Source organism: Hyperolius riggenbachi, chromosome 6, assembly GCF_040937935.1.
Source record: "Hyperolius riggenbachi isolate aHypRig1 chromosome 6, aHypRig1.pri, whole genome shotgun sequence".
Classification (NCBI taxonomy): domain Eukaryota; kingdom Metazoa; phylum Chordata; class Amphibia; order Anura; family Hyperoliidae; genus Hyperolius; species Hyperolius riggenbachi.
In genome coordinates, this window is record NC_090651.1 from 199,538,029 (window position 1) to 199,565,990 (window position 27,962).

At 44.4% G+C, this 27,962-nt stretch overlaps 1 protein-coding gene across 2 annotated transcripts in view; it reads right to left on the bottom strand.

Annotated features, from left to right (window-relative positions):
* SPA17 (sperm autoantigenic protein 17) overlaps positions 1-27,962 on the bottom strand; it is a 654,098-nt gene that overhangs the window by 596,169 nt on the left and 29,967 nt on the right. For both annotated transcript variants that reach the window (XM_068240291.1, XM_068240289.1), the window contains 2 exons: positions 20,102-20,280; positions 16,731-16,801 (listed from right to left, as the gene is read on the bottom strand). In XM_068240291.1, the coding sequence (XP_068096392.1) occupies positions 16,731-16,801; positions 20,102-20,255 (225 nt within the window). In that variant the 5' untranslated portion in view covers positions 20,256-20,280. The remainder of the gene's footprint in view (positions 1-16,730; positions 16,802-20,101; positions 20,281-27,962) is intronic.

Genomic DNA, 27,962 nt, shown 5'->3' on the forward strand with positions numbered 1-27,962 from the left:
TTCTTCAGGAGGGGTTTTATGATTGCTTTCTTTAGTTCTTCTGGGAAAAGTCCACTTTGCAAGGAGCACTGAGTGATTTTGTGAAGTGCTGGCCTGAACAGCGCTGGGCACTGCATTAAGGATCCAGTTGGGCCAGGATCCAGGTCGCAGGTAGTGGGGCGGAGACTTTGAATAAGAATTCCAAAATCTTCTACACTCAGAGTGTCAAAGACTTGCCATGGTGGTATGGTAGTAGGCACATGCAAAGTCCAGTGGTCAATTGATGTTGTTGGTGTAATGCTGGCACGGATGGTAGACACCTTGTTTGTGAAGAAGGCAGAGAATTCTTCACACCTTTCCCTGGAGTATGTGGTTGGGGCTTTTAGGCAGGAAGGATTGCAGAGTGATTCCACTGTGTGGAAGAGTTGAGCAGCTCTGTTGTTGGCTGTAGATATTTTGTGCGAGATAAAGTCTGATTTTTTCTTGGTTATTGCTTGTTGGTATTGTCTGAGGTGTTGAACTAGGCTAGATTTGTGCTCCTCAGACCCTGATTTACGCCACTGTCTTTCTAGTCTGCGCCCTTTCTTTTTTAGATCCATGATGGTTTTGTCAAACCAATTAGCTTTCTGCTTTTTGGTTGCTGATTTGGTGCGCCATGGGGCAATACTGTCAAGTGTTTCATATATCGTGTTGTTGTACTGGGTTACTAGAGAGTTTGGGTCCATTTGACTGTGGAGCAGATTTGTAAAATCCAGGTTGGCAGTTATCCTCTCCGGTGTTAATTTACTCAGGGGACGGGTTTTGATTGTTTCTTTAGGGAGCTGCTTGATAGGGTGATGTTCAATAGTAAACTGTATTATGTGATGGTCTGACCACACCACTGGGGTTACTGTTATGTTACTAATGTCCATTCCGAGGTGGAACAGTAAGTCTAGCGTATGCCCTCCTCTGTGGGTAGCTGATTTTACAACTAGGTTTAGTAGTACCGGTGATGGAGTTAATTGTATAAAGGCGTTATTTTAGAAGGCACCTGGCACTGCTCCATTGAGTAACAAACAAACGAGTTTCACTTTTCTGTGGTCATGCAAGTTTGTGAGTGATACGTAAGTGACGCAAATGCTGAGCATGTGGTATAGAGGGATTTAGCCTCCCCAGAGAGCCTGGTTACAGGAAGACCAAGAGGTCTTGCTCTCTCTCTTCCAGGGGTAACCGCCTAGAGCAGAGAAGTTGTGTGAGCACGAACATCGAAAAGTGAAACATAAAGGAAAGAAACCAGGTACGGTTAGGTTCAGAAGTGGGGATCTGCGGATCAAGCCTTTTTAGGGGGGATTGTTATAATTTAAGTAGGCCTCAGTTATTTGGACTGAGTTAGTCAAAAAGGCTTGAAGTGCAGATCAGCCCTTTAAGGAGATTTTCTCTAAAAGAGAAAAAATGTAGTTCTGTCAGCAGAACTAGAACATACCAAGAAGCTGTTCTAGTACAAGGCCGCAGGTCTCCCTGACCTGGGCATGTACCGCCACTAGAACAATAAACATCAGCCATGTTATGTAAATATCCACATTCCTGCATATAGGTCAGAAGTCTCATTGATTATTAATCAAGTAGGTGTGTATGATGACACCACGAGCGGGTCCACCAATAGTCTGAGCTAGGGGGTGGCGAAGATGATGTCATATTTAACTCTTTCCTAGTCAGTACTAAAGGCTGAGGGAGCTATGGGAGCTCATTCTGCTCTTTACTTTCGCAATAGCTCGCAAGGCTGACTGGGACCTCTAAGTATGTGCTTCCTTTCTGTAATCTGATATAATGTATGCTGTACATAGGTAGTCTAGATGTAACATAGAGTAGATACAAGAAGACCTGGGTACTTTCAGCAGGAAGGTACTCAAGCAGCTGTAACGCAACATGGAAGTCTGCTTTGCCAGGAGATGATAAACTGTATCTATCTGTATTTCTGTTACTTGAATAAATAACGTAAACCTTGAAGAAGCCTGAGGAAGTCTATCTCCTGCTTGCTGTGTGGAGAGTCAAGTGATCTCAATAGTCTGTGAGACGTAACTGTAAGAAGTTACTGGTGTCGAAGCAAGGTGATATAGAAGCAGGTTCTAACAGACTTCTGAGCGGAAGCTCAAACTTTTATGTCAAGGCAAGAGTCCGGTAGAAGATTATGCTGCTGAATTTAGGAGATGGTCAGTATCGGCCAGGTGGGACACATTTGCCCTATTAGATTGTTTTTTATCAGGGTTGTCAGACGAGGTCTCCGATCTTATGTTAAATCAGCCGGAACCTAAGTCCATCGATGAAGCCATTTCATCGGCCATCAGGATAGATCGCCGGCTGCGATATCAGAGACAGACCCGGGGTAAAAGCCATGTGAGAATGGTGTCCCACGCTGCACCACCAGTGACTCCACTTCCACCCGCTTCACCTCCACCGGAGCCAATGCAGATTGGTCGGTCAAAGTTGTCTCAAGTGGAGCAGAAACGTTACTGCCTAGGTGTAGTCTGGGGTAATACCCTAGGCATGCAGTTTTTACCCCTGGATGATAAGCGCTTGCTTCTTCCCTGTTCTATTTCATGGGAGGATAGGTCTGAAGTCACTGAAGCATTCATTGACTCGGGCTCAGCGGCTAATTTTATGGATTTTGAATGTGCAAAAAAATTGGGTATTCCGGTCACCCCGGTAAAACCACAGATACAGGTTACTGCAGTAGATGATTCCCCTCTGCAGGGTAACAGTCCTCTGTCATAGACTCCAGAAGTGGGGGTCACTATCGGGGTGTTGCATAGGGAAAATTTGGTTTTTTTTGTATTACGTATGACGACCTCCACGATCATTCTTAGCATGCCTTGGTTACAACTTCACTCACCTCAGATTAACTGGGCCACGGATCAGCTAACGAGCTGGTCTTCCCAGTGTTTTCATCATTGTTTAGCGAAGGTAACCTTGGGTTAGACCAAGATTCATGTGGAAGGATTGCCAGATCAGTATTCTGAGTTTGCAGACGTGTTTTGTCCTAAATCAGCCGATAAACTTCCTCCACACCGCCCTTTCGATTGTCCGATTGATCTCCAGTCTGGTTGTATGCCCCCTAGAGGTCATCTCTACAATTTATCTGGGCCCGAAAAATTGGCCATGCAGGAATACATCCGTGAAAATCTTGCTGAAGGGTTCATTCGCCCTTCCCGGTCGCCTGCTGGTGCAGGTTTCTTTTTTGTAAAGAAAAAAGACGGAGGCCTTCGGCCGTGCATTGATTATCGGGGCCTGAATAAAATCACAGTAAAAAATCGCTATCCATTGCCTTTGATAGATGATTTATTTACGCAGGTCACCAATGCTAAGATTTTCTCAAAGTTGGATTTACGGGGTGCATACAACCTGGTACGGATCAGAGAGGGCGATGAATGGAAGACGGCCTTTAACATACCCGATGGGCATTACGAGTACCTGGTGATGCCCTTTGGGTTGTGTAACACCCCGGCCGTCTTTTAGGAGCTCATTAATGAGGTGTTCAGAGAAGTTTTGGGCAAGTTTGTCCTGGTATATTTTTATGATATACTAATCTTCTCAGCCAACCTATTAGAGCATAGAGATCATGTCAGGTTTGTGTTGCGCAAGCTAAGACAGAACATGTTATATGCCAAGTTGGAGAAATGCATTTTTGAGGTAACATCTGTCACCTTTCTGGGGTACATAATTTCCACCTCGGGCCTTTCTATGGACCCCGCCAAGGTTTCTGCTGTTCTGGAGTGGCCTCAGCCCGTGGGTCTGAAGGCTCTCCAGAGATTCTTGGGGTTCGCTAACTACTATAGAAGGTTCATAAAGGGGTACTCCACAGTCATCGCACCCCTTACCAGTCTCACAAAGAAAGGAGCAGATACTAACCACTGGTCTTCCGAAGCTCTTGCTGCTTTCTCCACCCTGAAGGAATTGTTTTGTACTGCACCCATTTTAAGACACGTTGACATCTCCTATCCCTTTATTGTGGAGGTAGATGCCTCAGAGGTTGGGGTAGGGGCTGTGCTGTCTCAGCGTTCTGGGTTGCAGGGAAGGTTACACCCGTGTGCCTATTTCTCTCGTAGATTTTCACCCGCAGAGAAAAACTACGATATAGGCAACAGGGAGCTCCTAGCCATTAAATTGGCCTTTGAAGAATGGCGTCATTGGCTAGAGGGAGCAGAACATACGATTACAGTTTACACTGATCACAAAAATTTGGAATACATCAAGGGGGCTAAGAGATTGAGTCCCCGACAGGCTCGGTGGTCACTGTTTTTCTCAAGATTCAGATTTATAATTACGTATACCCTGGGTAGTAAAAACATTAAAGCAGATGCTTTATCCAGATGTTTTGAGCCAGAGACAGCACAGCCCTCAGACCCAGAGACTATTCTCCCACAGAAAGTGGTGTTGGCAGCCACTGAGACCTGGAGGAACTGGACTGAAACTTTAGGTCCTTTCCAACAGGATGTCCCTGAGGGAAAGCCTGAAGGGGTCATGTTTGTACCGTTGCCATTCCGCCTCCAGATCTTGCAAATGTTCCACTCCCACAAAAATGCTGGACATCCTGGTGCCACCAGAACACAGGATCTTGTTGCTAGGTGTGCATGGTGGCCTTCATTGGCAACTGACTGCAAGGAGTATGTGAGAGAATGTGCAGTATGTGCTAGAAGTAAACCCTCCCGTCAGGCACCTGTGGGAACATTGCAGCCTTTACCCACCCCGAGTGAACCATGGACCCATTTGTCCATGGATTTTGTGGGTGAACTCCCGAAGTCTGAGGGCATGTCGGTCATTTGGGTGGTAGTCGACAGATTCAGTAAAATGGCCCATTTCATGCCCCTGAAAGGATTCCCCTCGGCCCAGGAGTTGGCCGTTCTCTTCATCCTGCATATTTTCCGGCTACATAGTATTCCGGAAAATATAGTGTCAGATCGGGGAGTCCAATTTGTTTCTAAATTTTGGAGGGCATTCTGTCATCAGTTGGGCATGGAAGTTTCGTTTTTGTCAGGCTACCACCCACAGACCAATGGTCAGACCGAGAGAATTAATCAATCTCTGGAACAGTTTTTAAGGTGTTACGTGGCGGATGCACAGACTGATTGGGTCAAGTTCTTGCCGTTTGCAGAATTTGCACACAATAATTTGAAAAGCTCTTCTTCTGGATTCTCTCCATTTCAGGTGGTAACAGGAAGGTTGCCTAGGTTCTCCCCATTGCCAGTAGCTTCTACTCCGTTTCCAGCTCTGGAGGCTTGGCAAAAGTCTTTTAAAAACATTTGGGGAATGGTGAAAAAGAATCTAGAGAAGGCTTTTCAGAGTCAGAAAGGACAAGCTGACAATAAACGTTCCATAGAGTGGAAGTTTCGGCCAGGAGACTTGGTCTGGGTGTCCACTCGTCATTTGGCCCTAAAACAGCCTTCACCCAAGCTAGGACCCAGATTCGTGGGTCCTTTCCCTGTAACCAGGAAAATCAACAATGTTTCTTATGCCATTGATCTTTCTGCCAGTATGCGGGGTGTGAGATCATTCCATGTATCCCTGCTTAAGCCAGCAGTGCAGGTAGATTCCACTCCTCCTCCCCCTGTGATGGTGGATGATCAACCTGAGTATGAAGTGGAAAAGATTTTAGACTCACGTATTGTACAGAACTCAGTACAGTATTTGGTTCACTGGATGGCATTGAGGAAAGAACATGGGTACCTGATTGCCGCATGCATGCGGATGAATTGAAGAGGGAGTTTCACGCCCTACACCCTGAGAAACCGGGTAGGAGCTGTCCGGAGTCCACTCCTCAGGGGGGGGGGGGGTACTGTGAGAAAACGTGTGCGCTCAGAACAAGGCGGCTGATCCCGCATCCAACGCGGCGGTTTGCACGCGTAGGCCTACATCTGCCAGTGTGGCTGAACGCGGAGAAACCGCCGCATGCCTTGATAGCGGTGCGGCTGGGTCCGCGTCCAGCGCGGCGGGTGGTACGCAAGACATGTCCGGTGTGGCTGGGACTGATAGTCCACACAGGTTTAGAAAGACGCACGCGCGCGCTGAGAGGCAGAACTTTTATGACAGCCAGAAGGGAGTCAGCTGACGATTGTACCAGTTCCTATTGGTCCAGCACTTAGGGGAGGCGCTGGAGAGCGCTGGGCTATATATACTGGATGCTGGTCATTCGCTGGTTGTCTGCCGTTGCGATCACTACGTGGTAGCACTCAGACCTTATTGTCAGATTCTGTGTTATCATTCTGTTATACTTCAGACTAGTTCCAGGGTGTTGACGATCAAGGACCTCACACCCAAGATTAGGAATCTATGTTATCATTCTGTTATACTTCAGACTAGTTCCAGGGTGTTGACGATCAAGGACCTCACACCCAAGATTAGGAATCTGTGTTATCATTCTGTTATACTTCAGACTAGTTCGAGGGTGTTGATGATCAAGGACCTCACACCCAAGATTAGGAATCTGTGTTATCATTCTGTTATACTTCAGACTAGTTCCAGGGTGTTGATGATCAAGGACCTCACACCCAAGATTAGGGACTTGCGTTATCATTCTCTTATACCTCAGACTAGTTCGAGGGTGTTGATGATCACGGAGCTAACACCCAAGACTAGGCATTGTTTATTATCTGTTATGACTTTCTGCTTTCCTGACCACTCTTCTGTTCACTGATTTGGTACTTCGCTATATCTGATACTCTGCTGCCAAACCCTGTTTGCCTTAGGATTACCAAATCAGCCTCCTGTCTTTGTACTTTGTATGTCCGTGTGTTACCGACCTGGCTTGTCCGACCTTGAGAGCTATCTCCCCAGTTAAGAGATAGTTCACAGATCAGTCAGTGACATCCTCCTATTGGTGTCACTCACGCTCTGGTCCTTCCCTCTCCCAGTCTGACTCCTCCCTGCGGGAGAGTCTCAGGCTGCTGGAAGGTACTTAATCTAGCAGTATTCCTTACTGCCTTGTACCTGTCCTCCTGGTATTGTTCTCAAAATATTACTGTTGCACCAAACACTCATATCTCTCAGGTGTCCAGAGGTTAGTAATATATCTGATTATCGGTGATACTGCAGATCATCAATAATCAGGTATATGTCTGTATTTTTGGTGATACTGCAGATCACCAATAATCAGATCCTCTCTGTGTTACACCGATCGTTACACTATCTAGGTTGACTCCCAGATATTTAAAATGACTTTCAGATTCTAGATTATCGTCACCTATTGTTATGTTCTTTGGTGGTCCTCTCATTCTTGACTGTCTTACAAAATTTGTCTTATAGGTGTTTATTATCTGGTCTACCTCCTTGGCCTGATTGTTTAGATCGATATAGGTTCCTCTTACCATTGCCATTGTTCTGCCCATTATGTTGATGTCATCTTCATAAGCTATTATTTGTACATATTTATTTATTAGAATTGTAAATTAAAAAAAATAGGCAAATTTATTTAAAAAAATATAAATACATTTAAAAAAAACAAAAACCTGTACGAGCGATCAGAGTCCACCAACAGAAAGCTCTGGTGGGCAGAAAAGGGGTGGGGGAATCCCTTGTGTGCTGAGTTGTACGGCCCTGCAGCGAGGCCTTAAAGCTGCGGTGGCCTGAATTGTAAAAAATAGCCTGGTCACTAGGGGGATGAAAGCCTATGGTCCTGAAGTGGTTAAACAGTGCCAGAGCCAGTGTTTTAGACCTTGCATGATTTTGAAAGGGTTCGTCAGTTGAAGTGAGTTGCTATGGTATAAAAAGATGAGGGTCGTGAGTAGAGTTGCAACGGTATGAAAATTCACGGTATGATAACCGTCAAAAAAAAATACTGCGGTATGATGGTATCGCGGTATACGGTATTACATAATTATTCTCATTACAATTACCCTTATAAAAAGCATCACATCAGTATCCTGCATATTTCCCCTGCTTCACTCGGCTAGTACAGGCTCAGGTACAGCTGCCTACATCTCTGCTGCCTGAGCTTGCATGATCTGTGGCTGGAAATCCTCAGCTATCTGCAGTGCAACAGGTTCTCTTTAAAAATGAACTTATCTGCCGTGGTGGCAGTCAGGTCACAGGTGACATGCAGAGAGATCAAATTACAACGTGTGCTCAGTCAGTTGGTGTGCTTTCAAAATGAGCTTATCTGAGGTGGCAGTCAGCTGACACAGGGGAGAGATTAAATTACAATGTGTGCTAAGCTTTGTCACAGATGACAGGGCATTAAATAGGCTCTAAAACTCATTAAAGAGAACCCGAGGTGGCATTTTCAAATCTTAATAGGACACAGAGGCATGTCCTGTGCACAAGGACATGCTTCTGTGTCATTGTGTTGCAGCCGCCTGCCCCTCCGGGAGGAAGCTAGCGGCGGGGGGAGCTTGCTTGGCGGTATTTTGCCTGGCGGTATTTTGCTGGGGGGCAGCAGAGCGCAGGGGGAGAGGGGGACAAGCCTCTGTGTCCTATTAAGATTTGAAAATGCTGCCTCGGATTCTCTTTAAATACATGCAGGGTCAGGGTGCAGAAATCACAGTAAAAAAGGGCGCAGGAGGCTAGTGGACAAATCGGGCGCCGCCATTCACTCCCATAATAAATATCGTTTAATGGGCGCCCGATTGGAAAAAAGGGCGCCAGAGAAAAATAACGTTTTAAAAGCGGCGCCCGGAGACTTAATGTTTTATTACTGCTTCTCATGATTACACATTATTTAATGCTTTATACATTTTTAAATATTATTTTTAAACGAAAAACAGTACAATATTTTTTTTCAAACATTATTTTTAAACGAAAAACAGTACAATTTTTTTTTTTTTACATTATTTTTAAATGAAAAAACCAACAGGGGGGTCTTAGGTTTAGGCACCAACAGGGGGGTCTTACGTTTAGGCACAAACAGGGGGGTCTTAGGTTTAGGCACCAACAGGGGGGTCTTAGGTTTAGGCACCAACAGGGGGTCTTAGGTTTAGGCACCAACAGGGGGGGCTTAGGTTTAGGCACCAACAGGGGGTCTTAGGTTTAGGCACCAACAGGGGGTCTTAGGTTTAGGCACCAACAGGGGGGTCTTAGGTTTAGGCACCAACAGGGGGTCTTAGGTTTAGGCACCAACAGGGGGGTCTTAGGTTTAGGCACCAACAGGGGGGTCTTAGGTTTAGGCACTAACAGGGGGGTCTAGGGGTTAGGGGTAGGTACAGGGAGGGTTACTTAGGCACCAACAGGGGGGGTCTTAGGTTTAGGCATCAACAGGGGGGTCTAGGGGTTAGGGGTAGGTACAGGGAGGGTTACTTAGTAATTTTTTTTTTAAACGTTATTATACGTTTCACTATTTAAACGAAAGATTAACGAATTGCCCTATGCAGGATTTTGAATTGTATTAACTTATTTCTGGATGCTATGAGTTACCCGAAGGGTTTAATCCAAGCATCTTCCCACCCCTCATCATCAAGATTAGGGAGAATAGTAAGCCAAGGCTGCTTGAACGAGGTCACATGTGGTTCAGTTAATAAAATAATATTTTGATATATTACAGATAAGGCCTTTTTAAGATTCTCATCTAGTAATATGTCCTCCAGCTCAGTAGTATTAAGACGAACTGGTACCTTGGCAAATTGGGAGTCGTAGGCGTGTCTAAGTTGAATATATCAGAAGAAATAAGAATTTGGAAGGGAAAATTTTTCTTTAAGTGGATTGAATTGTAATAGAGATCCGTCCTGAATAATGTGCTCAATGTGAGTCACCCCTCTAGAAATCCATGTTATTGGGTCTGGAATAGAGAAAAAGTGAGGTAATTTCGGGTTATTCCATAGGGGAACATTTGGAGATAGTTTATTCTGGGGGGGCCTGCTCCAGCTGTGAATCAATGCCCAGGCCCTAATTACCACTTTCATGCTATTGGTAAGTGTGTAGGGAGCTGTGGCACCTCTATATAATATCTGTTAAAAGAGAAACTCCAACCTAGAATTGAACTTTATCCCAATCAGTAACTGATACCCCCTTTTACATGAGAAATATAATGCTTTTCACAAACAGACCATCAGGGGGTGCTGTATGACTGATTTTGTGCTGAAACCCCTCCCACAAGAAGCTCTGGGACCGCGGTACTCTGGGCAAACTGCCACAATGTAACAATGTTCACAGACAGGAAATAGCTGTTTACAGCTGTCTCTAACAGCCAAAACAGCTAGGAGCAGCTACATAACCTGCCCACAGTAAAAATGTCACCATGTAATAAATGTCAGAATGTAAATCGGAGAGAGGAAAGATTTTACAATGAGCAAACACTGACTAAATGATTTATACATAATTATGGTAAAAAATGAAGCACTTTTTTTACTACATTATTTTCACTGGAGTTCCTCTTTAAGGGCTTCAAATGAGCCTAAAGTTGCAGCATCCAAGACTATAGAAGCGTTAGAAGCATCTTGTGTAAGCCACCAATTGGCAGTGACCATTTGGCATGCAAGAAAGAATTTAAACAGATCCGGGAAAGCCAGCCCCCCCCCCCCCCCCCCCCCTCCAACCATGGTCTTTGAAGCTTTTTCAAGCTAATTTTTGGAATTTTACTATGCCAAATAAAACCCAGGAGAATAGATTTTAATTGATTGAATAATTTTTGTGGTACCCAGATAGGACAATTTCTAAACAGATACAAGTATTTAGGAAGCAATTTCATTTTGATCAGGTTGATTCTCCCGACCAGGGTCAGAGGAAGACACTGCCAATCAAGGAGCTTTTGTTTAGTATATTGTATCAGGGGCACTAGATTATCATCCATAAAGGTATTAGTATGCTTAGTTATCCAGATACCCAGGTATATAGTTTTATCTATTACTCTCATTGGGGACTGAGGCATGGAAGTGGAATTCAGAAGCATAAGCGTGGACTTTGACCAGTTAACCTCAAGGCCAGAAAAAGGAACAAATGTGGAAAAAATCTCCAATGCGCCTTTGATAGAGTCATTTGGATTTGACAAGTATATTACCAAGTTGTCTGCGTACAGGGACAGCCTCTCCTCCAGCCCCCCTACAGTTGCCTGCAAGTTTTTCCACCTCAACACCTCAGTCAGCGAGAGAGCATCGGCCCAGCCAGACAAGTCCATATTAGCCTGTCTAATTGGGTTAGTTGAGTCTTTACCAGAAAGAAGGATGTCATTGAAGTCCCCAATAATTAGTAATTTCGCCGGCAGGAATTTTTGCAGGGCATTGGTAATGGTATCTAGTAGGGATTTTTGTAATGGAGAAGGTGCATATAAACCCACTATACATAAAGGAGAACCCAGAATTACCATATGTATAATTATACATCTGCCATCTGAATCAACAGATGTGTTAAGAATTTTGTATGTTAGGGATTTGTTTATGAGGATGGAGACCCCTCTGGAGAAGGTGGAGTAGGAAGAGTGGAATGCTCTGCTGACCCACTGTCTATTCAATGCTTTAGTAGAAGTTCCTTCTAAATGTGTTTCCTGTAATATTAAAATATGGGGTTTGTATTTCATTATATACTGGAACATAAGTGATCTTTTGAATGGCGATCTCAACCCTCTAACGTTCCAAGATAAGATTTTTAAGGGAGTTTCCATTTAATAAGAGTACTGAGGTTACTATCATATAGTTGTTTGGGTATAATTGCCCTATGCGTGCACAGATAGGTAGGATTTGGGAGGACCAATGGGGCTGGAGAATGTCCACTGTCCTTTTGAGGGAGCATGTTCGAAAACAGTAAAACCAGACCAAACGTAAATATAATAAACATTCCACCTTCGTAACATCTGTAAGATTCGCCCTTTCCTGACCTCTGCCACCACCAAACTCCTCATCCATGCCCTCATAATTTTCCGCCTCGACTACTGCAATGCCCTTCTGTCTGGTCTCCTTATGACCCGAAAAGGCCCCACTGCAGTCCATTGAGTCCATCATGAATGCGGCAGCCAGAATTATACTCAGAGATACACACCAAGCCGCTGACTCCACTCCTCCAATGAACTTCGCCTGACCGTCCCCCGCATCACCCAGTCCCATGCACGCCTCCAGGACTTCTCAAGAGCTGCTCCAACACTATGGAACTCCCTACCTCCACCCATTAGGGCAGCCCCCTCCTTCAACACCTTCAAGAAGGCCCTCAAAACTCACCTTTTCACTCTGGCCTACCACCCCTCACAATTGCTCTAAACCCACAGCTGAACTCTGGTCCCCTACCTCTCGTGTCCCTACCTCTCCATCTAGATTGTAAGCCTTTGGGCAGGGTCCTCCTCCTTTTGTGTCCTACCTGATCATGCACCTCCATGCTATGTAAACCCATGCTATGCATTTGAGTGAACCTAACTTGCCTAATCTCCATGCTCCCATCCAGTGACTGACTAAGCATTACCTTGTACTCATACTGTGCGGTGTGATCTGGTTTTCTTGTATTCCTGCAGGGGCGGCGCCAGAGGGGTGCTTGGGGGTGCTCGAGCACCCCCTAGAATTGTCCAAGCACCCCCAAAGCACCCCCTGGAGTGAACTGACTTCAGGCGTCTAAAAGACGCCAAGTCAGTTCACACAGCGGCAGCACGGAGCAGCAGGCAGGGCTACGGTAAGATGGCCGCCCGGAGCCCTGCTCTGCAGACTTCGAGTCTGCAGTGCATGGCTTCGGGCGGCCATTTTCCCGTAGCCCTGCTCTCTGCATGCAGGCAGGAAGTCTCGCCGTGACGTCGGGAAGGAAGAGGATCGTGGGCGCGCGGGCGCTGCGCGCCACAAGGAGGTCGGGACAGGAGGTCGGGAAAGAAGGTCTTCTGGCTGTAGGTGAGTAAATGGGTTTTTCTTTTCTTTTTCAGGTGGTGCTGATTGTGGATATCTGCTACGGATTGTGCATATTGGGGTCATATCTGCTACGGAGTGTGCATATTGGGGTCATATCTGCTACGGATTGTGCATATTGGGGTCATTTCTGCTACCGATTGTGCATATTGGGGTCATTTCTGCTACCGATTGTGCATATTGGGGTCATTTCTGCTACCGATTGTGCATATTGGGGTCATTTTTGCTACTGATTGTGCATATTGGGGTCATATCTGCTACGGATTGTGCATATTGGGGTCATATCTGCTACGGATTGTGCATATTGGGGTCATATCTGCTACCGATTGTGCATATTGGGGCCATATCTGCTACCGATTGTGCATATTTGGGTCATATCTGCTACGGATTGTGCATATTGGGGCCATTTCTGCTACCGATTGTGCATATTGGGGTCATTTCTGCTACCGATTGTGCATATTGGGGTCATATCTGCTACCGATTGTGCATATTGGGGCCATTTCTGCTACCGATTGTGCATATTGGGGCCATTTCTGCTACCGATTGTGCATATTGGGGCCATTTCTGCTACCGATTGTGCATATTGGGGCCATTTCTGCTACGGATTGTGCATGTTGGGGTCATATCTGCTACCGATTGTGCATGTTGGGGTCATATCTGCTACCGATTGTGCATGTTGGGGCCATATCTGCTACCGATTGTGCATGTTGGGGCCATATCTGCTACCGATTGTGCATGTTGGGGCCATATCTGCTACCGATTGTGCATGTTGGGGTCATATCTGCTACCGATTGTGCATGTTGGGGCCATATCTGCTACTGATTGTGCATATTGGGGCCATATCTGCTACCGATTGTGCATATTGGGGCCATATCTGCTACCGATTGTGCATATTGGGGCCATATCTGCTACCGATTGTGCATATTGGGGCCATATCTGCTACCGATTGTGCATATTGGGGCCATATCTGCTACCGATTGTGCATATTGGGGCCATATCTGCTACCGATTGTGCATATTGGGGCCATATCTGCTACCGATTGTGCATATTAGGGTCATTGGACGTGTTTTTTGTTAAAATCTGCTCACATTACGTGTATTTTCTTGAGAAAACCTGCACAATTATGTGAATTTTCTGGGGAAAGGGTCACCAAAACTTGGGCCCTCTGTCTTTGCGTTGCACTTTTAAAGGGAACCCGAGGTGAGAATAATATTGAGGCTGCCATATTTATCTCCTTTTAAGTAATACCAGCTGCCTGGCTGCCGTGTTGGTCCTCTGCCTCTAATTCTTTCAACCATAGACCCTGAACAAGCATGCAGCAGGTCAGGGGTTTCTGACAATATTGTCAGAACTGACAAGATTAGCTGCATGCTTGTTTCTGGTGTAATTCAGTTCACTACTACAGCTAAATAGATCAGCAGGGCTGCCAGGCAACTAGAATTGTTTAAAAGTAAATAAATATGGCAGCCACCATATCACTCTCACCCTGGGTTCACTTTAAATTACAGTTAGCCCCGCCCTCATCTGGTCATGACCACGCCCATTTTTTGGCCAGCCGCACCCATTTTTTGCCGTCAGCTCCACCGAAAATTGGTCCAGCACCTGCATAGCACCCCCTAAAAAAAATTCCTGGAGCCGCCACTGTATTCCTGTATTGTCATATTGCTGTATGTCACCCCTAAATATTGTCTGTAACCTAAATTAATGTCCAGCATTGTGTAATATGTTGGCGCTTTATAAATACAATAAATCATAATAATAATAATAAACATTCATGAAAGAAAAAACCCTGCCGTAGTATATTCAAACTAACAAATACCACAGCTTTAGTCCCAACAGCTAAAGACCAGTGCAGCGTAGTATCCAGCTATATGCGCCAGACACTAGGCCACTCTGTCTAAACCAACAACCCCAGACAACAGAAGGAAGAAGAAGAAAGGCACAAAGTGAGGTGAAAGAGTTGAAATGGACAGAAGACACAACAGATAGGAAGAAGGTCTTTGTATAAACTATAAAGTACAGACTAAGTAGAAGAGAGTTTGAGGGCGTGCGGCGGCCAGGAGAACCACGCCCGACTTCACCCGGTAAAAAACGGGGGTACAGAAAATTAACCCGTTGTAAACAGTTAACGTGCACTTGTAAATGATTGCTCTCCGTAGTGCGTTTGCCCTTACCATACTTTGGCGAATCATATATGGATATAGTAATACATAGATATCATCTCCTGAGGCATCATACAAGGAAGGGATATTCACACCTAGCAACTATATTTCAAAAACACAAAGCACACCCCGCGGCACCCAAATGACAAGGTAGTAGCAGGAGATTTACCACACCAGAAATTAGATGGTAGTATGGATGTATTAACTCCGAGCATCCCCCTATGGCATTTAAGGGCAGGCTATTAAGGCAGATGTTAGAGGCATAATACTCCAAAGAGTTTTTACCAGGGCTCAATATCACAGTATAAGGAGAACCTAAATGGTAGACAAAAGGGAGTGAGCCAGGATGAGATTTCAGTTCAAATACATTTGCATTTTAGTATTGCTGGAAGGTAAAGTGCCATATAGAGGAGGAAGCATGTAGCGCTGCTGACCTCTTGTGGACATTGGTGTTATTGTATATTCTGCCACGAGATGTTGTTGTGTGTCCTCCCCCCCCCCCCCCCCTAAAACAGGTGAAAGTGAGTCCTGTATATCTATGGGCTAGGCGCAGGGGCATAGCAATAGGGGTTGCAGAGGTTAAGATTGCATCAGGGCCCTTGGGCCAGAGGGGCCCTTCCTAAACCAAAGTATAATCTGTTTATTGGTCCTGTGGTGGTGGTAATGACTTTTATAGATGCTTTGAATGGTAATAATCATTCACAAACTGTTCCCCATCCCCTTCTTGCACCTCTAATACTGTAGATGACCTTGGCAGGTTTTGTTGCGCCGTCTCAAGTGTTACGTATAGAATAAATGGGGGGCCCCAATGTAAAACTCGCATGAGGGCCTATAGCTCCATAGCTACGCCACTGGCTAGGCGAAAGTGCTGTGTGCTGTATTCCCCCGGAGAACGACAACCCGCAGTATCAGCTATAGATCTTTAAAATGAACATATAAATTAGGATCAATGTAGGGGAGAGGATTGAACCAATGCTGTTATACATAGCATTAGTACACTAGGCTGTGGTTTTACCAGGATATATTGCTAGGTATGTAAACAGGAGTCTACAGCTATTTAAAACCTATATATATACTAAGTAGCCCAACAAGCAAAGAGTAGAATGCTGCTGCCACAGAGGAGGACAGGTCGGGTGCAGGCTGGGGTATAGGCTACATAATGCAACCCAGTGACGGGGCCTGCCGCCCTAGCTGTCCACATCCACCTCACCTGTGGCAGGGCATGGAAATGGGGATCTGTTTCCCCCCCCCCCCCCCAAATCCTCCTGCCTCTCCCCCCACAAGCAGTCACATAAAAAGGGGGGGCGGGAGGACAGAGCAGGCGCCAGCCGGGGTATAGGCCAGCTAAAACGCTGACCCAGTGACGGGGCCAGCTACCTACTTCCGTCCCTCAGCCCTGCCTCCATCAGCAAGAAACCAGAAAAGTTCACCTCCATTTTAACTTAGGCACAACATATTAACTATGAGAAATGGCGCAATTTTGATGAAATATTTGCAATAAACTTTTGAAGTATCTGTTTGGAGTTCAGAGTAATTTAACACATATTAATCATGCAGACTACCTCACTAAACATTAGAGCAATGTCCTTATAACCAGCCGGCTGTAATATCTACATTTACACAATGCTACGGACATTTCAGGCATCATAGATACTCTCTATCTGCTATAAAATGCTCTTCCAGCAAAAGGCTTAGATATAATAGGCTATTTAATTAATTGCAGCCACACTCATGGCTGTAATGTCCCATATCTCTAAGTGGAGTTACAGTTTAACTTAACCCTTAATTAGAGCTTCAGTGTATGATGACAACTTACCTGGAAGGAGTGATTGTTGTGAAACCTGTCCTCTAGCTTTGCTCCCCATTCTGCTGGATCGAAGCCTGTTTCTAGAAAAAAAGAGCATTCATCCCATGACATGAAATACCTTGAGAGATTAGCATGATACGCTTAGCAATGTCTGCAAGATAAATTGTGTTCCACCACAGAATTTAGATTCATTTGTCATTTTTTATTGCACAGCTGGAAAATGAGATAAGCAATTAAAAGGGCCATTATTGAAAAAAAAGTGTGAAAAAACATGTTTACATTTTCATTTGGTAAGTACCTTTCTCCAGAGTAAAATACACTATAAATTAAGTTTTTCTATGTTGCTGTCACTTCCAGTTCATAATAGAAATCTGTCAGGTTTCAGGACTAGTCCATCTTCTCACAGGGGATTCTCAGCATTATCTTTATTACTTTGAAAAGTACTCCCAAGAAATATTTATACAAAGATCCCAGCTGGCCTCTTTACCTGCTGCACAACTGGTTTAAAAGCGGGAGTTTGAAAAAAAATGATTTCCAGGGTTAAGCTGGTCCACAACTCAGGACTGCTCCAGAGACTGCCTTTGCAGCTTGACTTCTGAGAGTCTGTGTTTGGTTATCATTAGGTCTGCACAGCCCCATTTCTATGGGCGTGCGATACGTGCATTCGCCCGGGGCGCTGGATTGTTGCGGCAGGAGGTGAGCGCAGAGGTAGTGGGAACGGGTATAATAATAACAACTCACCTTTATTCAGCCGAATGGCCGATCCCACGCTGCTTCAATGTACTTCCTTTCCCGGCATCTGTCTCAGTAACAGCGCCCCCTGTGATGATATTCCGCATGTCAACACAGGGAGCGCTGTTACTGAGACAGATGCCGGGAAAGGAAGTACATTGAAGCAGCGTGGGATCGGCTATTCTGCTGAAGAAAAAGGTGAGTTATTACTATTATGCCCGCTCCCACCACGCTTCAGCACCTACCTACCTAATCTATACTGCAGCACCTACCTACCTACCTAATCTATACTGCAGCACCTACCTACATAATCTATACTGCAGCACCTACCTACCTACTTAATCTATACTGCAGCACCTACCTACCTACCTAATCTATACTGCAGCACCTACCTACGGTACCTACCTAATCTATACTGCAGCACCTACCTACCTAATCTACACTGCAGCACCTACCTACCTAATATATACTGCAGCACCTACTTACCTAACCTATACTGCAGTCACTAACCTACCTAACCTATACAGCAGTTACTTACCTACCTAACCTATACAGCAGTCACTTACCTACCTAACCTATACTGCAGTCACTTACCTACCTAACCTATACAGAAGGCACCTACTTATCTAAGCTATACTGCAATCACTTACCTACCTAACCTATACTGCAGTCAGCTACCTATCTAAGCTATACTGAAATTACTTACCTACCTTACCTATACCGCAGTCACTTACCTACCTAATCTATACTGCAGTCACCTACCTAACCTATATTGGCACCTACCTATCTAAGCTGTACTGCAGTCACCTACCTATCTAACCTGTACAGCAGTCACTTACCTACCTAACCTATACTGCAGTCACCTACCTATCTAAACTATACTGGCACCTACCTATCTAACCTATACAGCAGTCACTTACCTACCTAACCTATACTGCAGTCACCTACCTACCTAACCTATACTGCAGTCACTTACCTACCTAAACTATACTGCAGTCACCTACCTATCTAACTTATACTGCAGTCACCTACCTATCTAACCTATACTGCAGTCACTTACCTACCTAACCTATGCAGCAGACACCTACCTATCTGGCCTATACTGGGGGCATCTACCTATCTAACCTATACTGCAGGCACCTAGCTAATTAACACATACTGGTGGCACCTACGTAGCTAACCTATACTGTGGGCACCTATACCTGGCTCCACGGTGGGGGGGGGGGGCGATTTTTACACCCTCGCCCTGGGTGAAATTTAGCCTAGAGACTGCCCTGGGTCTGCACATGCATATGTGCATATTCAGGGCCAAAACAAGCACATAACTCCACATACTATGGCCATTAACATGCTATGCTTTCACTCTGCTCCACTGGCATTGAGGACCAGAAAGAACAACTACACAGCTAAGTTGCAGGAGCCCATAAGATGTGTTTTGTTCGGCAACGCAGATGTCAGAACAGCTGCTGTTATCCTCCCTCAGCTGGTAATGCATTGGGGGAGCAAATACAGGGTTGTTGGGGGGCAGAGAGTGCAATGAGTGCAGTGAACTTTACTGACACATGAGGTGAATAATGCCCCCCCCCCCCATCCTTTCCTTTGCTTCAGCAGTCTGCCCTGAGACTAGCACCTTTCTCAAATCTCCCTCAGTCCAGCCCTGTGCTCACTTAACTACCTAACGACCGTGTTACGCCAATGGGCGTAAACGCGGCGGCAGCCCTAGGACCGCCTAACGCCAATTGGCGTCAAGTCCTGGGGCTCTAATTTGCATGAGACCATGCGCACGCTGCGCGCGCATCTCATGCTCGGGGGGCGGAGCTCCGCCCCCTCTTCAGTCTTCGAGCGGCTATTGCCGCTCGGGAGACTGTTAGACGGCGTGATCGCCGTCTGTTTACACCGTGCAGTGCTGCGATCAGCAGCAGCGCTGCACTGGGGACAGCCGTGTGACACGGCTGTCCCCCTGGGGGACAAGAGAGTGATTGGCAGTGATAGGCTGAAGCCTATCACAGCCGATCACTGTGATAGGCTGGCTGGGGGAGGGAGGGAGGGAGGCTGGCTGGGGGAGGCAGAGGAAAGGTTTTTTTTTTTAAATAAAATGCGAACATAAATACTTATTAAAAAAATAAACAACTGGGGGGCGATCAGACCCCTCCAACAGAGAGCTCTGTTGGTGGGGGAAAAAGTGGGGGGAATCACTCGTGTACGGTGTTGTGCGGCCTTGCAGCTGTGCCTTAAAGCTGCAGTGGCCATTTCAGCAAAAATGTGCCTGGTCTTTAGGGGGGTTTACCACTGTGGTCCTCAAGTGGTTAATGGTAGTCAATGGGAATTTAGCCAAGTCAGAAGTGGTTTTCTCTAGAGCAGTCCTGAGTGGGTCTGGAAGCCCATTCCATGCTCCAGCAAATTTGTAAATGTTGTAAGGTCCCATTGCATCAGTTTTTACCAAAAACAGGATACCGACTTTGCCATGGTTTAATTGGGTTGTAAATTATACAAACAACGTTTGTAATGCAATGAAATACTGTATGTTACATCCTTTTTTTTTTTTTTTTTTTTTTTTAACAATAGTGAATTTACACTCTAGCAATCAGTCCAGTCAGAGTGACACAGACTAGTTGCACAGATGACATCTATACTCATACACAACTCACCCTTTCTATTTTTCAAAAGTGCTTCAAAGTAGTGGGCAGCAAAGAGTGGAATATCCTTGGGCTGCTCCCTCAGCACCTCTCTGGTTAACCCCTCCAGCAGATTGGCAAAACCTGGCGGGATGCGGTAATTGATGTTTGAAAATGGAATTGACATCTTTATAATGGCGTGAAGCGTTTTCCTATAGAGAGTAATTACAGATTGTCAATACTTCCAGTTCTTGACTGCACAAAACAAACTGAACAGAAAACGTTACACAGGTCTTATCAACTTGGTTACCCCATCTCACACCAGGGAATCAATACCAGCCACAAAAGGGCTGCCCTCTGGAGAAATGCATGGTTTATGGATTTTTGGCAAAAGGTGATCCACAAATCTCTGGTCCACAGCCCCCAGGCTCTTACCAAAGGACAGAAGTTTAAAGAGTTCTGCCTGAAAGAGTTCAATAGGGTCAGTCTTGAGACTCAGATACGCAGAAGTGTCACCTAATTGTCTCAGAGCTTCAGCATATAACATTCGCTTTCAAGAACAAAACCTGACCCCACTTTGTCCAAGTTTGGGAAAATTAGGTCTCTATAATCTGTAATAATGATGAGAAACACTGTGATATGGTTTGTCACCCCACACAGAACTGATATTTCAGTGTTTGGTGGAATAAGTGCAAACTCTCGTACATCCTCATACATTTGAATAACATATTTTGAAATAGGTTACCTTGCAATTTTAAAATGTGTTTAAAGAGTTTTAACTTACTGACAGCTTAAATTTTAATGTCTTTATAAATGGACCCTAGATGTTCTATTAAGCCACATATTAATTATTAACAAAAAGTACAGAATAAAGCTTTATTTGGGTCCTTTTATCCTGACAAGAGTTGAAGATTAAAGATGCTCAATTAGAAGCAAGTAAATCAAACTTGTGTCTAAATGTAATACAAATTGTACACGGCTCGGAATTGGGACAGTCAAAATCGCCAGAAAGTGCAAATGACTGTGCCATTTCCAAACTAAATGCAATGAGCATACAAGTCAGAATTATTTACATTGCATTGACCATCTCTACTAAAGATTAGAAATATTATATAATGCCAGAGTTCTCCGTCCCTTAGGGAATGGGTTGATAGAGTTAACATGGTGAAGGGGTTGGAGAATCAAATTGCATTACAGCAGGATAAGCTAGAGGGTTTTAATGTTAAGTGGGGAAAATGGAGTGAGTTTCAGGATACAAGGGAATATGGGGAGATTATGGAGATGTAGGAGGAGGCGCTCTCTGGAAAATGTAAGAGGGAATTATAGGAGGGAATGGAATTTATGGGATGAGGGTATATTATGGAGTTTATGGAACTTGTGGAATTTCTGTTACAAAGAGATACTGATATGATTAAGATGTCTGTGGATGGGGGAGGAGGAGAGGATTGGGTAGTTTTTGTTTTGTATAGTTTTGTTTTGTATCATTTGAAGGATTAGAGAAATGTTTATTGTTGTTGGGATTATAAGATTGGAATGTTCCTCTTTTCCTTAATAAATTATTTATATAAAAAAATACTATATAAATAACAGGACACAATCAGTTTCTGGCTGGAAAAAGGTCCCTGTTACAGGAACTGATTGAGGTTTTGTTCACAAAAGAGGGGAGGTATAATATTATCAAAACCATTACTCCTTTTGAATACACACAATCAGCCAAAATCCCTATGTGTCTGTTATCCATTGATGCGGAGAAGGAGTTTGACAGGGTCCATTGGCTTTTTTTTTTAAAAAAAAAACAAACTTGTAGAGTATAGCCTTAGGACACCTATACATTAGTAAAATAATGGCAGTGAACCGAGCATCATTTTTAACTCCTAGGGTAGCTCTATAGCAAATTAAAAATGCATTCTAAAAATGTGGTTTATTAGAAAAAAATGTTTATTTTACCTCATCTTTTTACATTTAAGGGTTAAAATAGGCACCTCCTCCGACCGTGAAAGGACTTGCGGACAGAGGACCAACAGATGATGGAAGGCAGATAAGAAATCACCTCATTAGACTTAATTAACCACAAGCAAACCCTGAGTCACACTTGAAGAATTTCACACTTAGCCTGGATAATGGAAGTGGAAAAGTAGCAGGGGGTTAAACTTCTCAAACAGGTGCACATGAGATTTGAGAGGCAGAGAAGGAGGCAAATAGGATACAAGGGTGGGCCAGATGGGGAAAGAGGCGTGTTTTATGGGCACAGCTCAATCTATTATTCAATACATCTCTGATAAACAGGTAGACAAGGAGAGCTGACCAATCCACTTAGGGAGAGGGAGAGTTGACCAATCCAACCAGTCAATCGCCTATATACTGGGTACTACATACAGTACAGCACCAGTATCTGTTCATTCTTGGTGCTGTACTGTATATTTGGTGTGCGTTGGAGGAGGGGTAGTCTTATGCGGCGAGTATATCCCAAACTCTATATTTTAACTGGAAAAGTTGGGGGGTCGTCTTATATGTCCAGACGTCTTAGATGCCAGAATATACGGTAGGTAAAAGGTTATTTAGTTATTTTCGAATATTTTCAGATCATGATATTAAAAGCAATAGTGCCATCTGCTGGGAGATATCATTATAATAATATAAAAGGCAATAGTGCCATCTACAGGTGGTGGTGAATATCACATGCCCAAGGTAAAAATTCAAATTAGCTAGTTATAGTATAACTAAAGAAAAGATTGTGCTTTATGATTTAGAGTTTGTAGTAAAGTAAAATGTATGCTATGTTATGTTTGCATATTGGAGTTTTTAGACAGGTCAGATCACTTCCATATCATTCCTTTGGCTTCAAAATAGATTGTTGATTATAATAAAGTGATTGAAAAAGCAAAATATATGCTCTTGTGGTTACCTTGCATGTGATTTATGGTCTTATGAATTAATATCTTATAATCAATTTCGCTCTGAAATTGTGTTTGTAAGCTTATATTAAGAAGTATCCTGGGATTTTGTAAGAAGCAGTTATTCGATTTGCTATTGTTCTGATAACTTTATGTATATATAAATAAATTAATGATTTTCAAAAATAGTTGTCCTGAATTTTCACTTCTTGTACCAATCGATTGAGAAATCTCAATCTCAAATTCAGAGCTAGGCATATGATATTTAAGACTCCTCCTGTTTGTTTTGTTTTTTTTACACATAAGGAGCCTTAAAGGGAAGGTTCAGGGAAACCTTTAAAAAAATAAAAATCCATATCCACTTACCTGGGGCTTCCTCCAGCCCGTGGCAGGCAGGAGGTGCCCTTGCCGCCGCTCCAGAGGCTTCCGGTCGTCTTCGGTGGCCGAACCGACCTGGCCAGGCCGGCTGCCAGGTCGGGCTCTTCTGCGCTCCAAGGACGGGCTCTTCTGCGTCCCACGCGGACGCGCTGACGTCATCGGACGTCCTCCGGGCTTTACTGCGCAGGCGCAGAACTACTGCGCCTGTGCAGTACAGCCCAGATGACGTCCGATGACGTCAGCGCGCCCGCGTGGGACGCAGAAGAGCCCGTCCTTGGAGCGCAGAAGAGCCCGACCTGGCAGCCGGCCTGGCCAGGTCGGGTCGGCCACCGAAGACGACCGGAAGCCTCTGGAGCGGCGGCGAGGGCACCTCCTGCCTGCCACGGGCTGGAGGAAGCCCCAGGTAAGTGGATATGGATTTTTATTTTTTTAAAGGTTTCCCTGAACCTTCCCTTTAAATTCTTTTTATTACCTTTAGTTAAAATTTATGTGACTTTATCAAAAATTCGTATAAATAGCCCAACATATATTACTTCACTTCAAATAACTCTCCAAATATTTTATATGAATTAGGAAGGTATGGCTCACTGAGTAATTTTAAGGCCAACCTGGATAAAACCATACTGCTCAATATCTCAATTGCAATTGGTACCATAACTGAATTAAAACATGCATTTTCATTTAAATGGCAAATAGATAGTTTGAAATTTTTAGGGATCAATGATTCATTACCTGTAACGCAGGCAAACCGCGCAAGTAATCTGCTGTTACTCGCGTTAATAAATAAAGTGCTACCGCGATACTTCAAGAGGAACTGTCGTGAAAATCTTAAGATTTAAAACTCATACAAATAAGGAGTACATTTCTTCCAGCGTAAAATCAAGCCCGCTGTCTGGGTGTCACCCTGGACTACGCACTCTCCTTCACTCCCCACATCCAAAACCTCACAAAGTCCTGCAACTTCCACCTTCGCAACATCTGCAAGATTTGCCCTTTCCTGACCATTGCCACCACCAAACTCCTCATCCATGCCCTCATAATTTCCCGCCTTGACTACTGCAATGCCCTTTTGTCTGGTCTCCCTATGACCCAAATAGCCCCGCTGCAGTCCATTATGAATTGCGGCAGCCAGAATTATCCACTCCTCCCATCGCTCCACCACGGTGGCTCCCCTCTGTGAATCCCTCCACTGGCTTCCTATCTAGTCCAGAATCACATTCAAGATACTGTGTCTGACCTACAAACCTGTCCAAAAAACGGTCCAACCTACATTTCCGATCTTACTCAGAGGTACACACCTAGCCACTCACTCCGCTCCTCGAATGAACTTCGCCTGACCGCCCCCCGCATCACCCAGTCCCACGTATGCCTCCAGGACTTCTCAAGAGCTGCTCCAACACTATGGAACTCAGTACCTCCACCCATTAGGGCAGCCCCCTCCTTCAACACCTTCAAGAAGGCCCTCAAAACTCACCTTTTCACTCTGGCCTACCACCCCTCACAATTGCTCTAAACCCACAGCTGAACTCTGGTCCCCTACCTCTCGTGTCCCTACCTCTCCACTCCATTACACCTCCATTACTGTGCACACATGCTATGCATTTGAGTGAACCTAACTTGCCTAATCTTCATGCTCCCATCCAGTGACTGACTAAGCATGACTTTGTACTCATACTGTGTTGCGTGATCTGTTTTTTTTTTGTATTCCTGTATTGTCATATTGCTGTATGTCACCCCTAAATATTGTCTGTAACCTAAACTAATGTCCAGCCCTGCGTAATATGTTGGCGCTTTATAAATACAATAAATAATAAATAAACTTTTCTCTTGGGTTTTCTCCAAGGAGATATTTTCAAACCTTACCAGAAAAATAACTGTAAGCCTCCAGCAAGTAAGAAAATAATATTTTTTTATTCATAAGATTTTTATTGGGTTTGCTCACAGAAGAATGTCATAAACAGCAAGACTTAAAAAAACAAACAAGAAGAACCAGTAAGACAAACTACTTTTTTTCAATAATAAGGCCCCCCCCCCCCTCCCCAGGTCCCTCCCAGACCCTCCCTTCCCTCCCCACGAGTATCTATATTACGGGCATTGCTACTGAGGGTTCGCGTTAAGTGGTCCCAAGGTATCTCCCAAGTCTTCCAGACAATACCAGGAGGTCCACATGAAATCTCTCATCAAGGCCTCAATCTGTTGTGGTAAATATTGGCGAGTTATGAAGTTCTTCCAAGTTTTGAAAAAAGATCTAATGCGTTGCTCCTTTGCTTGGAGTGTATGCAAATGTTCCATTAGGAAGATATAGGAGAGTTCCTTTTTAACCCCTTCCACTTTTGGAGGGGTAGACTCGAGCCATTTACATAAAATAATTAGACGAGCTGCTATTAGAAATATGTGATATAAAGCTGAGAGGGATCAGCAGAGGTAGTAGCATGATAGTTGAATAAGAGCAAGAGTTTGGACTTGAGAATTCTTTTTTTACATGTTCTATTAGCATAGTCAATAACCTTGTCCCAGAAGATTTGTATAATAGGACATTCCCACATGCAATGAAATAGATCAGCATCTTTTAACTTACATTTGGGGCACCATGGATTATAATGAGTAGGTGGACTTTTATATTTAATATTAAAAGCATATTTACCTCTATGTATGAATAAGAGATGAGATGATTGTCACGGAACAGCCGTGAGAAACGAGAACGCAATCGCAATCGGTGTATTGCACCGATTGCCATTGACGTGCTAGACCCAGATTGGTTGTGTAGTCGTGCAAGCGATCAGAAATGACATTTTTGTGTTTTTTTAAAACCAGAGATCTGTTCCCCTGTGAGCAAAGCATTCCCCTCACCCCTCAGGAATGCCTCCCCCTCAGGAATGTCACACGTGGCCAGATTCCCTGCAGGGACCAGCTCATTCCCCCTACAGCCAAATGGCTCCATGAAGAGGGCCAGGAAGCTGGCTCCCCAGGGCGGCCCTGAGGAAGCCAGACTGTCCGGCACCGACCAGGGCAGATCTGAAGGCATGTGATGTATGGTTTCTTGTCGATTATATGGCGACTGTACATCGCACAGCTATAAAATTCATATAGTCTTATTCGGTAAAATCTGGCCATCGTGCTGATATGAAATTCATCGCGATAGCCCGTCCGGTTATTGAGGTATGACCCTTCTCAAGAACTGGGTCCGCTGCACTAGCCATGTCTGATGTCATATTAATCTGTATTTTCCGACAAGTATGAATCTGTTATCCACCAAAATATGACTTGCATCGTTTGTGAGTGACGGCATTTTATAAGTTTAAACCTAAAATCTCTCAGAGGGAATGAACTGTCATTGGTGGGTAATTCAGAGGGGGCCGGCATTGCCACACCCCCAAACCAGCTTCATCAAAAGCACATGGCTGGCAGGCGGCCCTGAGTCCTCCAAATTCCATCTGTATGAGAGCTGTCTGCTGCTAGCCCGAGGACACATGGCTAGCGGCCATCTTGTTTGCTGAACTTTGAATTTTGCTCTGAAACAAAGAACTTTGCTAAAAGTGAAACCAAGGACTTGATGATTTTCTACAAAAGGACATCTCTCCATGAACTCTAAGTATCCGTTTTTTCTCCCCTTTATTTTCATACTGTGTTATCTCATGTCTCAATAATTGTTGATTTTAATAATTTTCTGTATATATTAATTATTTATATTGCTTTCAATAAACCGACGCTATCGTCAGTTGTTGTTCCAGATACCCTATTATTCAGCATACACAGAAACTGAACTCAGGTCTCTGAGGAGTCGCTACTATTACTGACATCTAGACAGGATACAGCGTGTTTTAACAGTTTTATTTGCAGGTCGAGAAATAGCCAGTTAGTGAGTTCCTCTGTCTCAGAAAACAGAGGTGGTGGCAGTTATACCCTGAAATAGTGTGTAAAGTTGTATTTCCGTAAACCCACAGGCTCCCTTCTGGTCGGGCTGCTGCCCAAATTTCTGTCGGTTTCTGCGCAAAGATCGCGACCACAGCTTGCATGGTCTGTGTGCTGAAACCGATTGGAAGGCAATTTGCGGTCTGACCACTAGGGCTCCTGTGACAATGATCACCACTTTTCATCTTTGAAAACCTTCCTTACTACAATGTTACCTGAAAGTATGTGTTCTCCTACTCCCTCCTCCTGCAAAATGTCTTTCCATTTCTTCATGGCCTTATCTGCTATGGCTATACTGTCTATTTCTTTTAAGGCTTGATAGAATTCTGCTAAAGATCGAGTGGGTTTTCCTGAACTTAAAATTTTGTCAAATTTAGTAGGGGACATTATGTTTTTTGGCATGGAGAGATTTTGAGAAACCATCAAGCGTATTTGTGCATAAGGCAGAAAGTCACTTGAAGGCAGTCCATATTTTTGTCATAATGCAGGAAATGTTAACCAATTGCCCCTTTGTATGTCAAACATATTACCCAAATTTTTCAGACCCTTATCATTCCAACGTGCAAAGACTTTTTGCTGAATATTAGGAGGAAAATTGGGATTTCCCCAAAGTGGGAGATACTTGGATATCTTGAAAGGTAGGGAGCATTTCTTACGTACTGCTTTCCAGGTTGCAATTGTGTCTCTAAAGATTGCACTTTGCTTCAGTC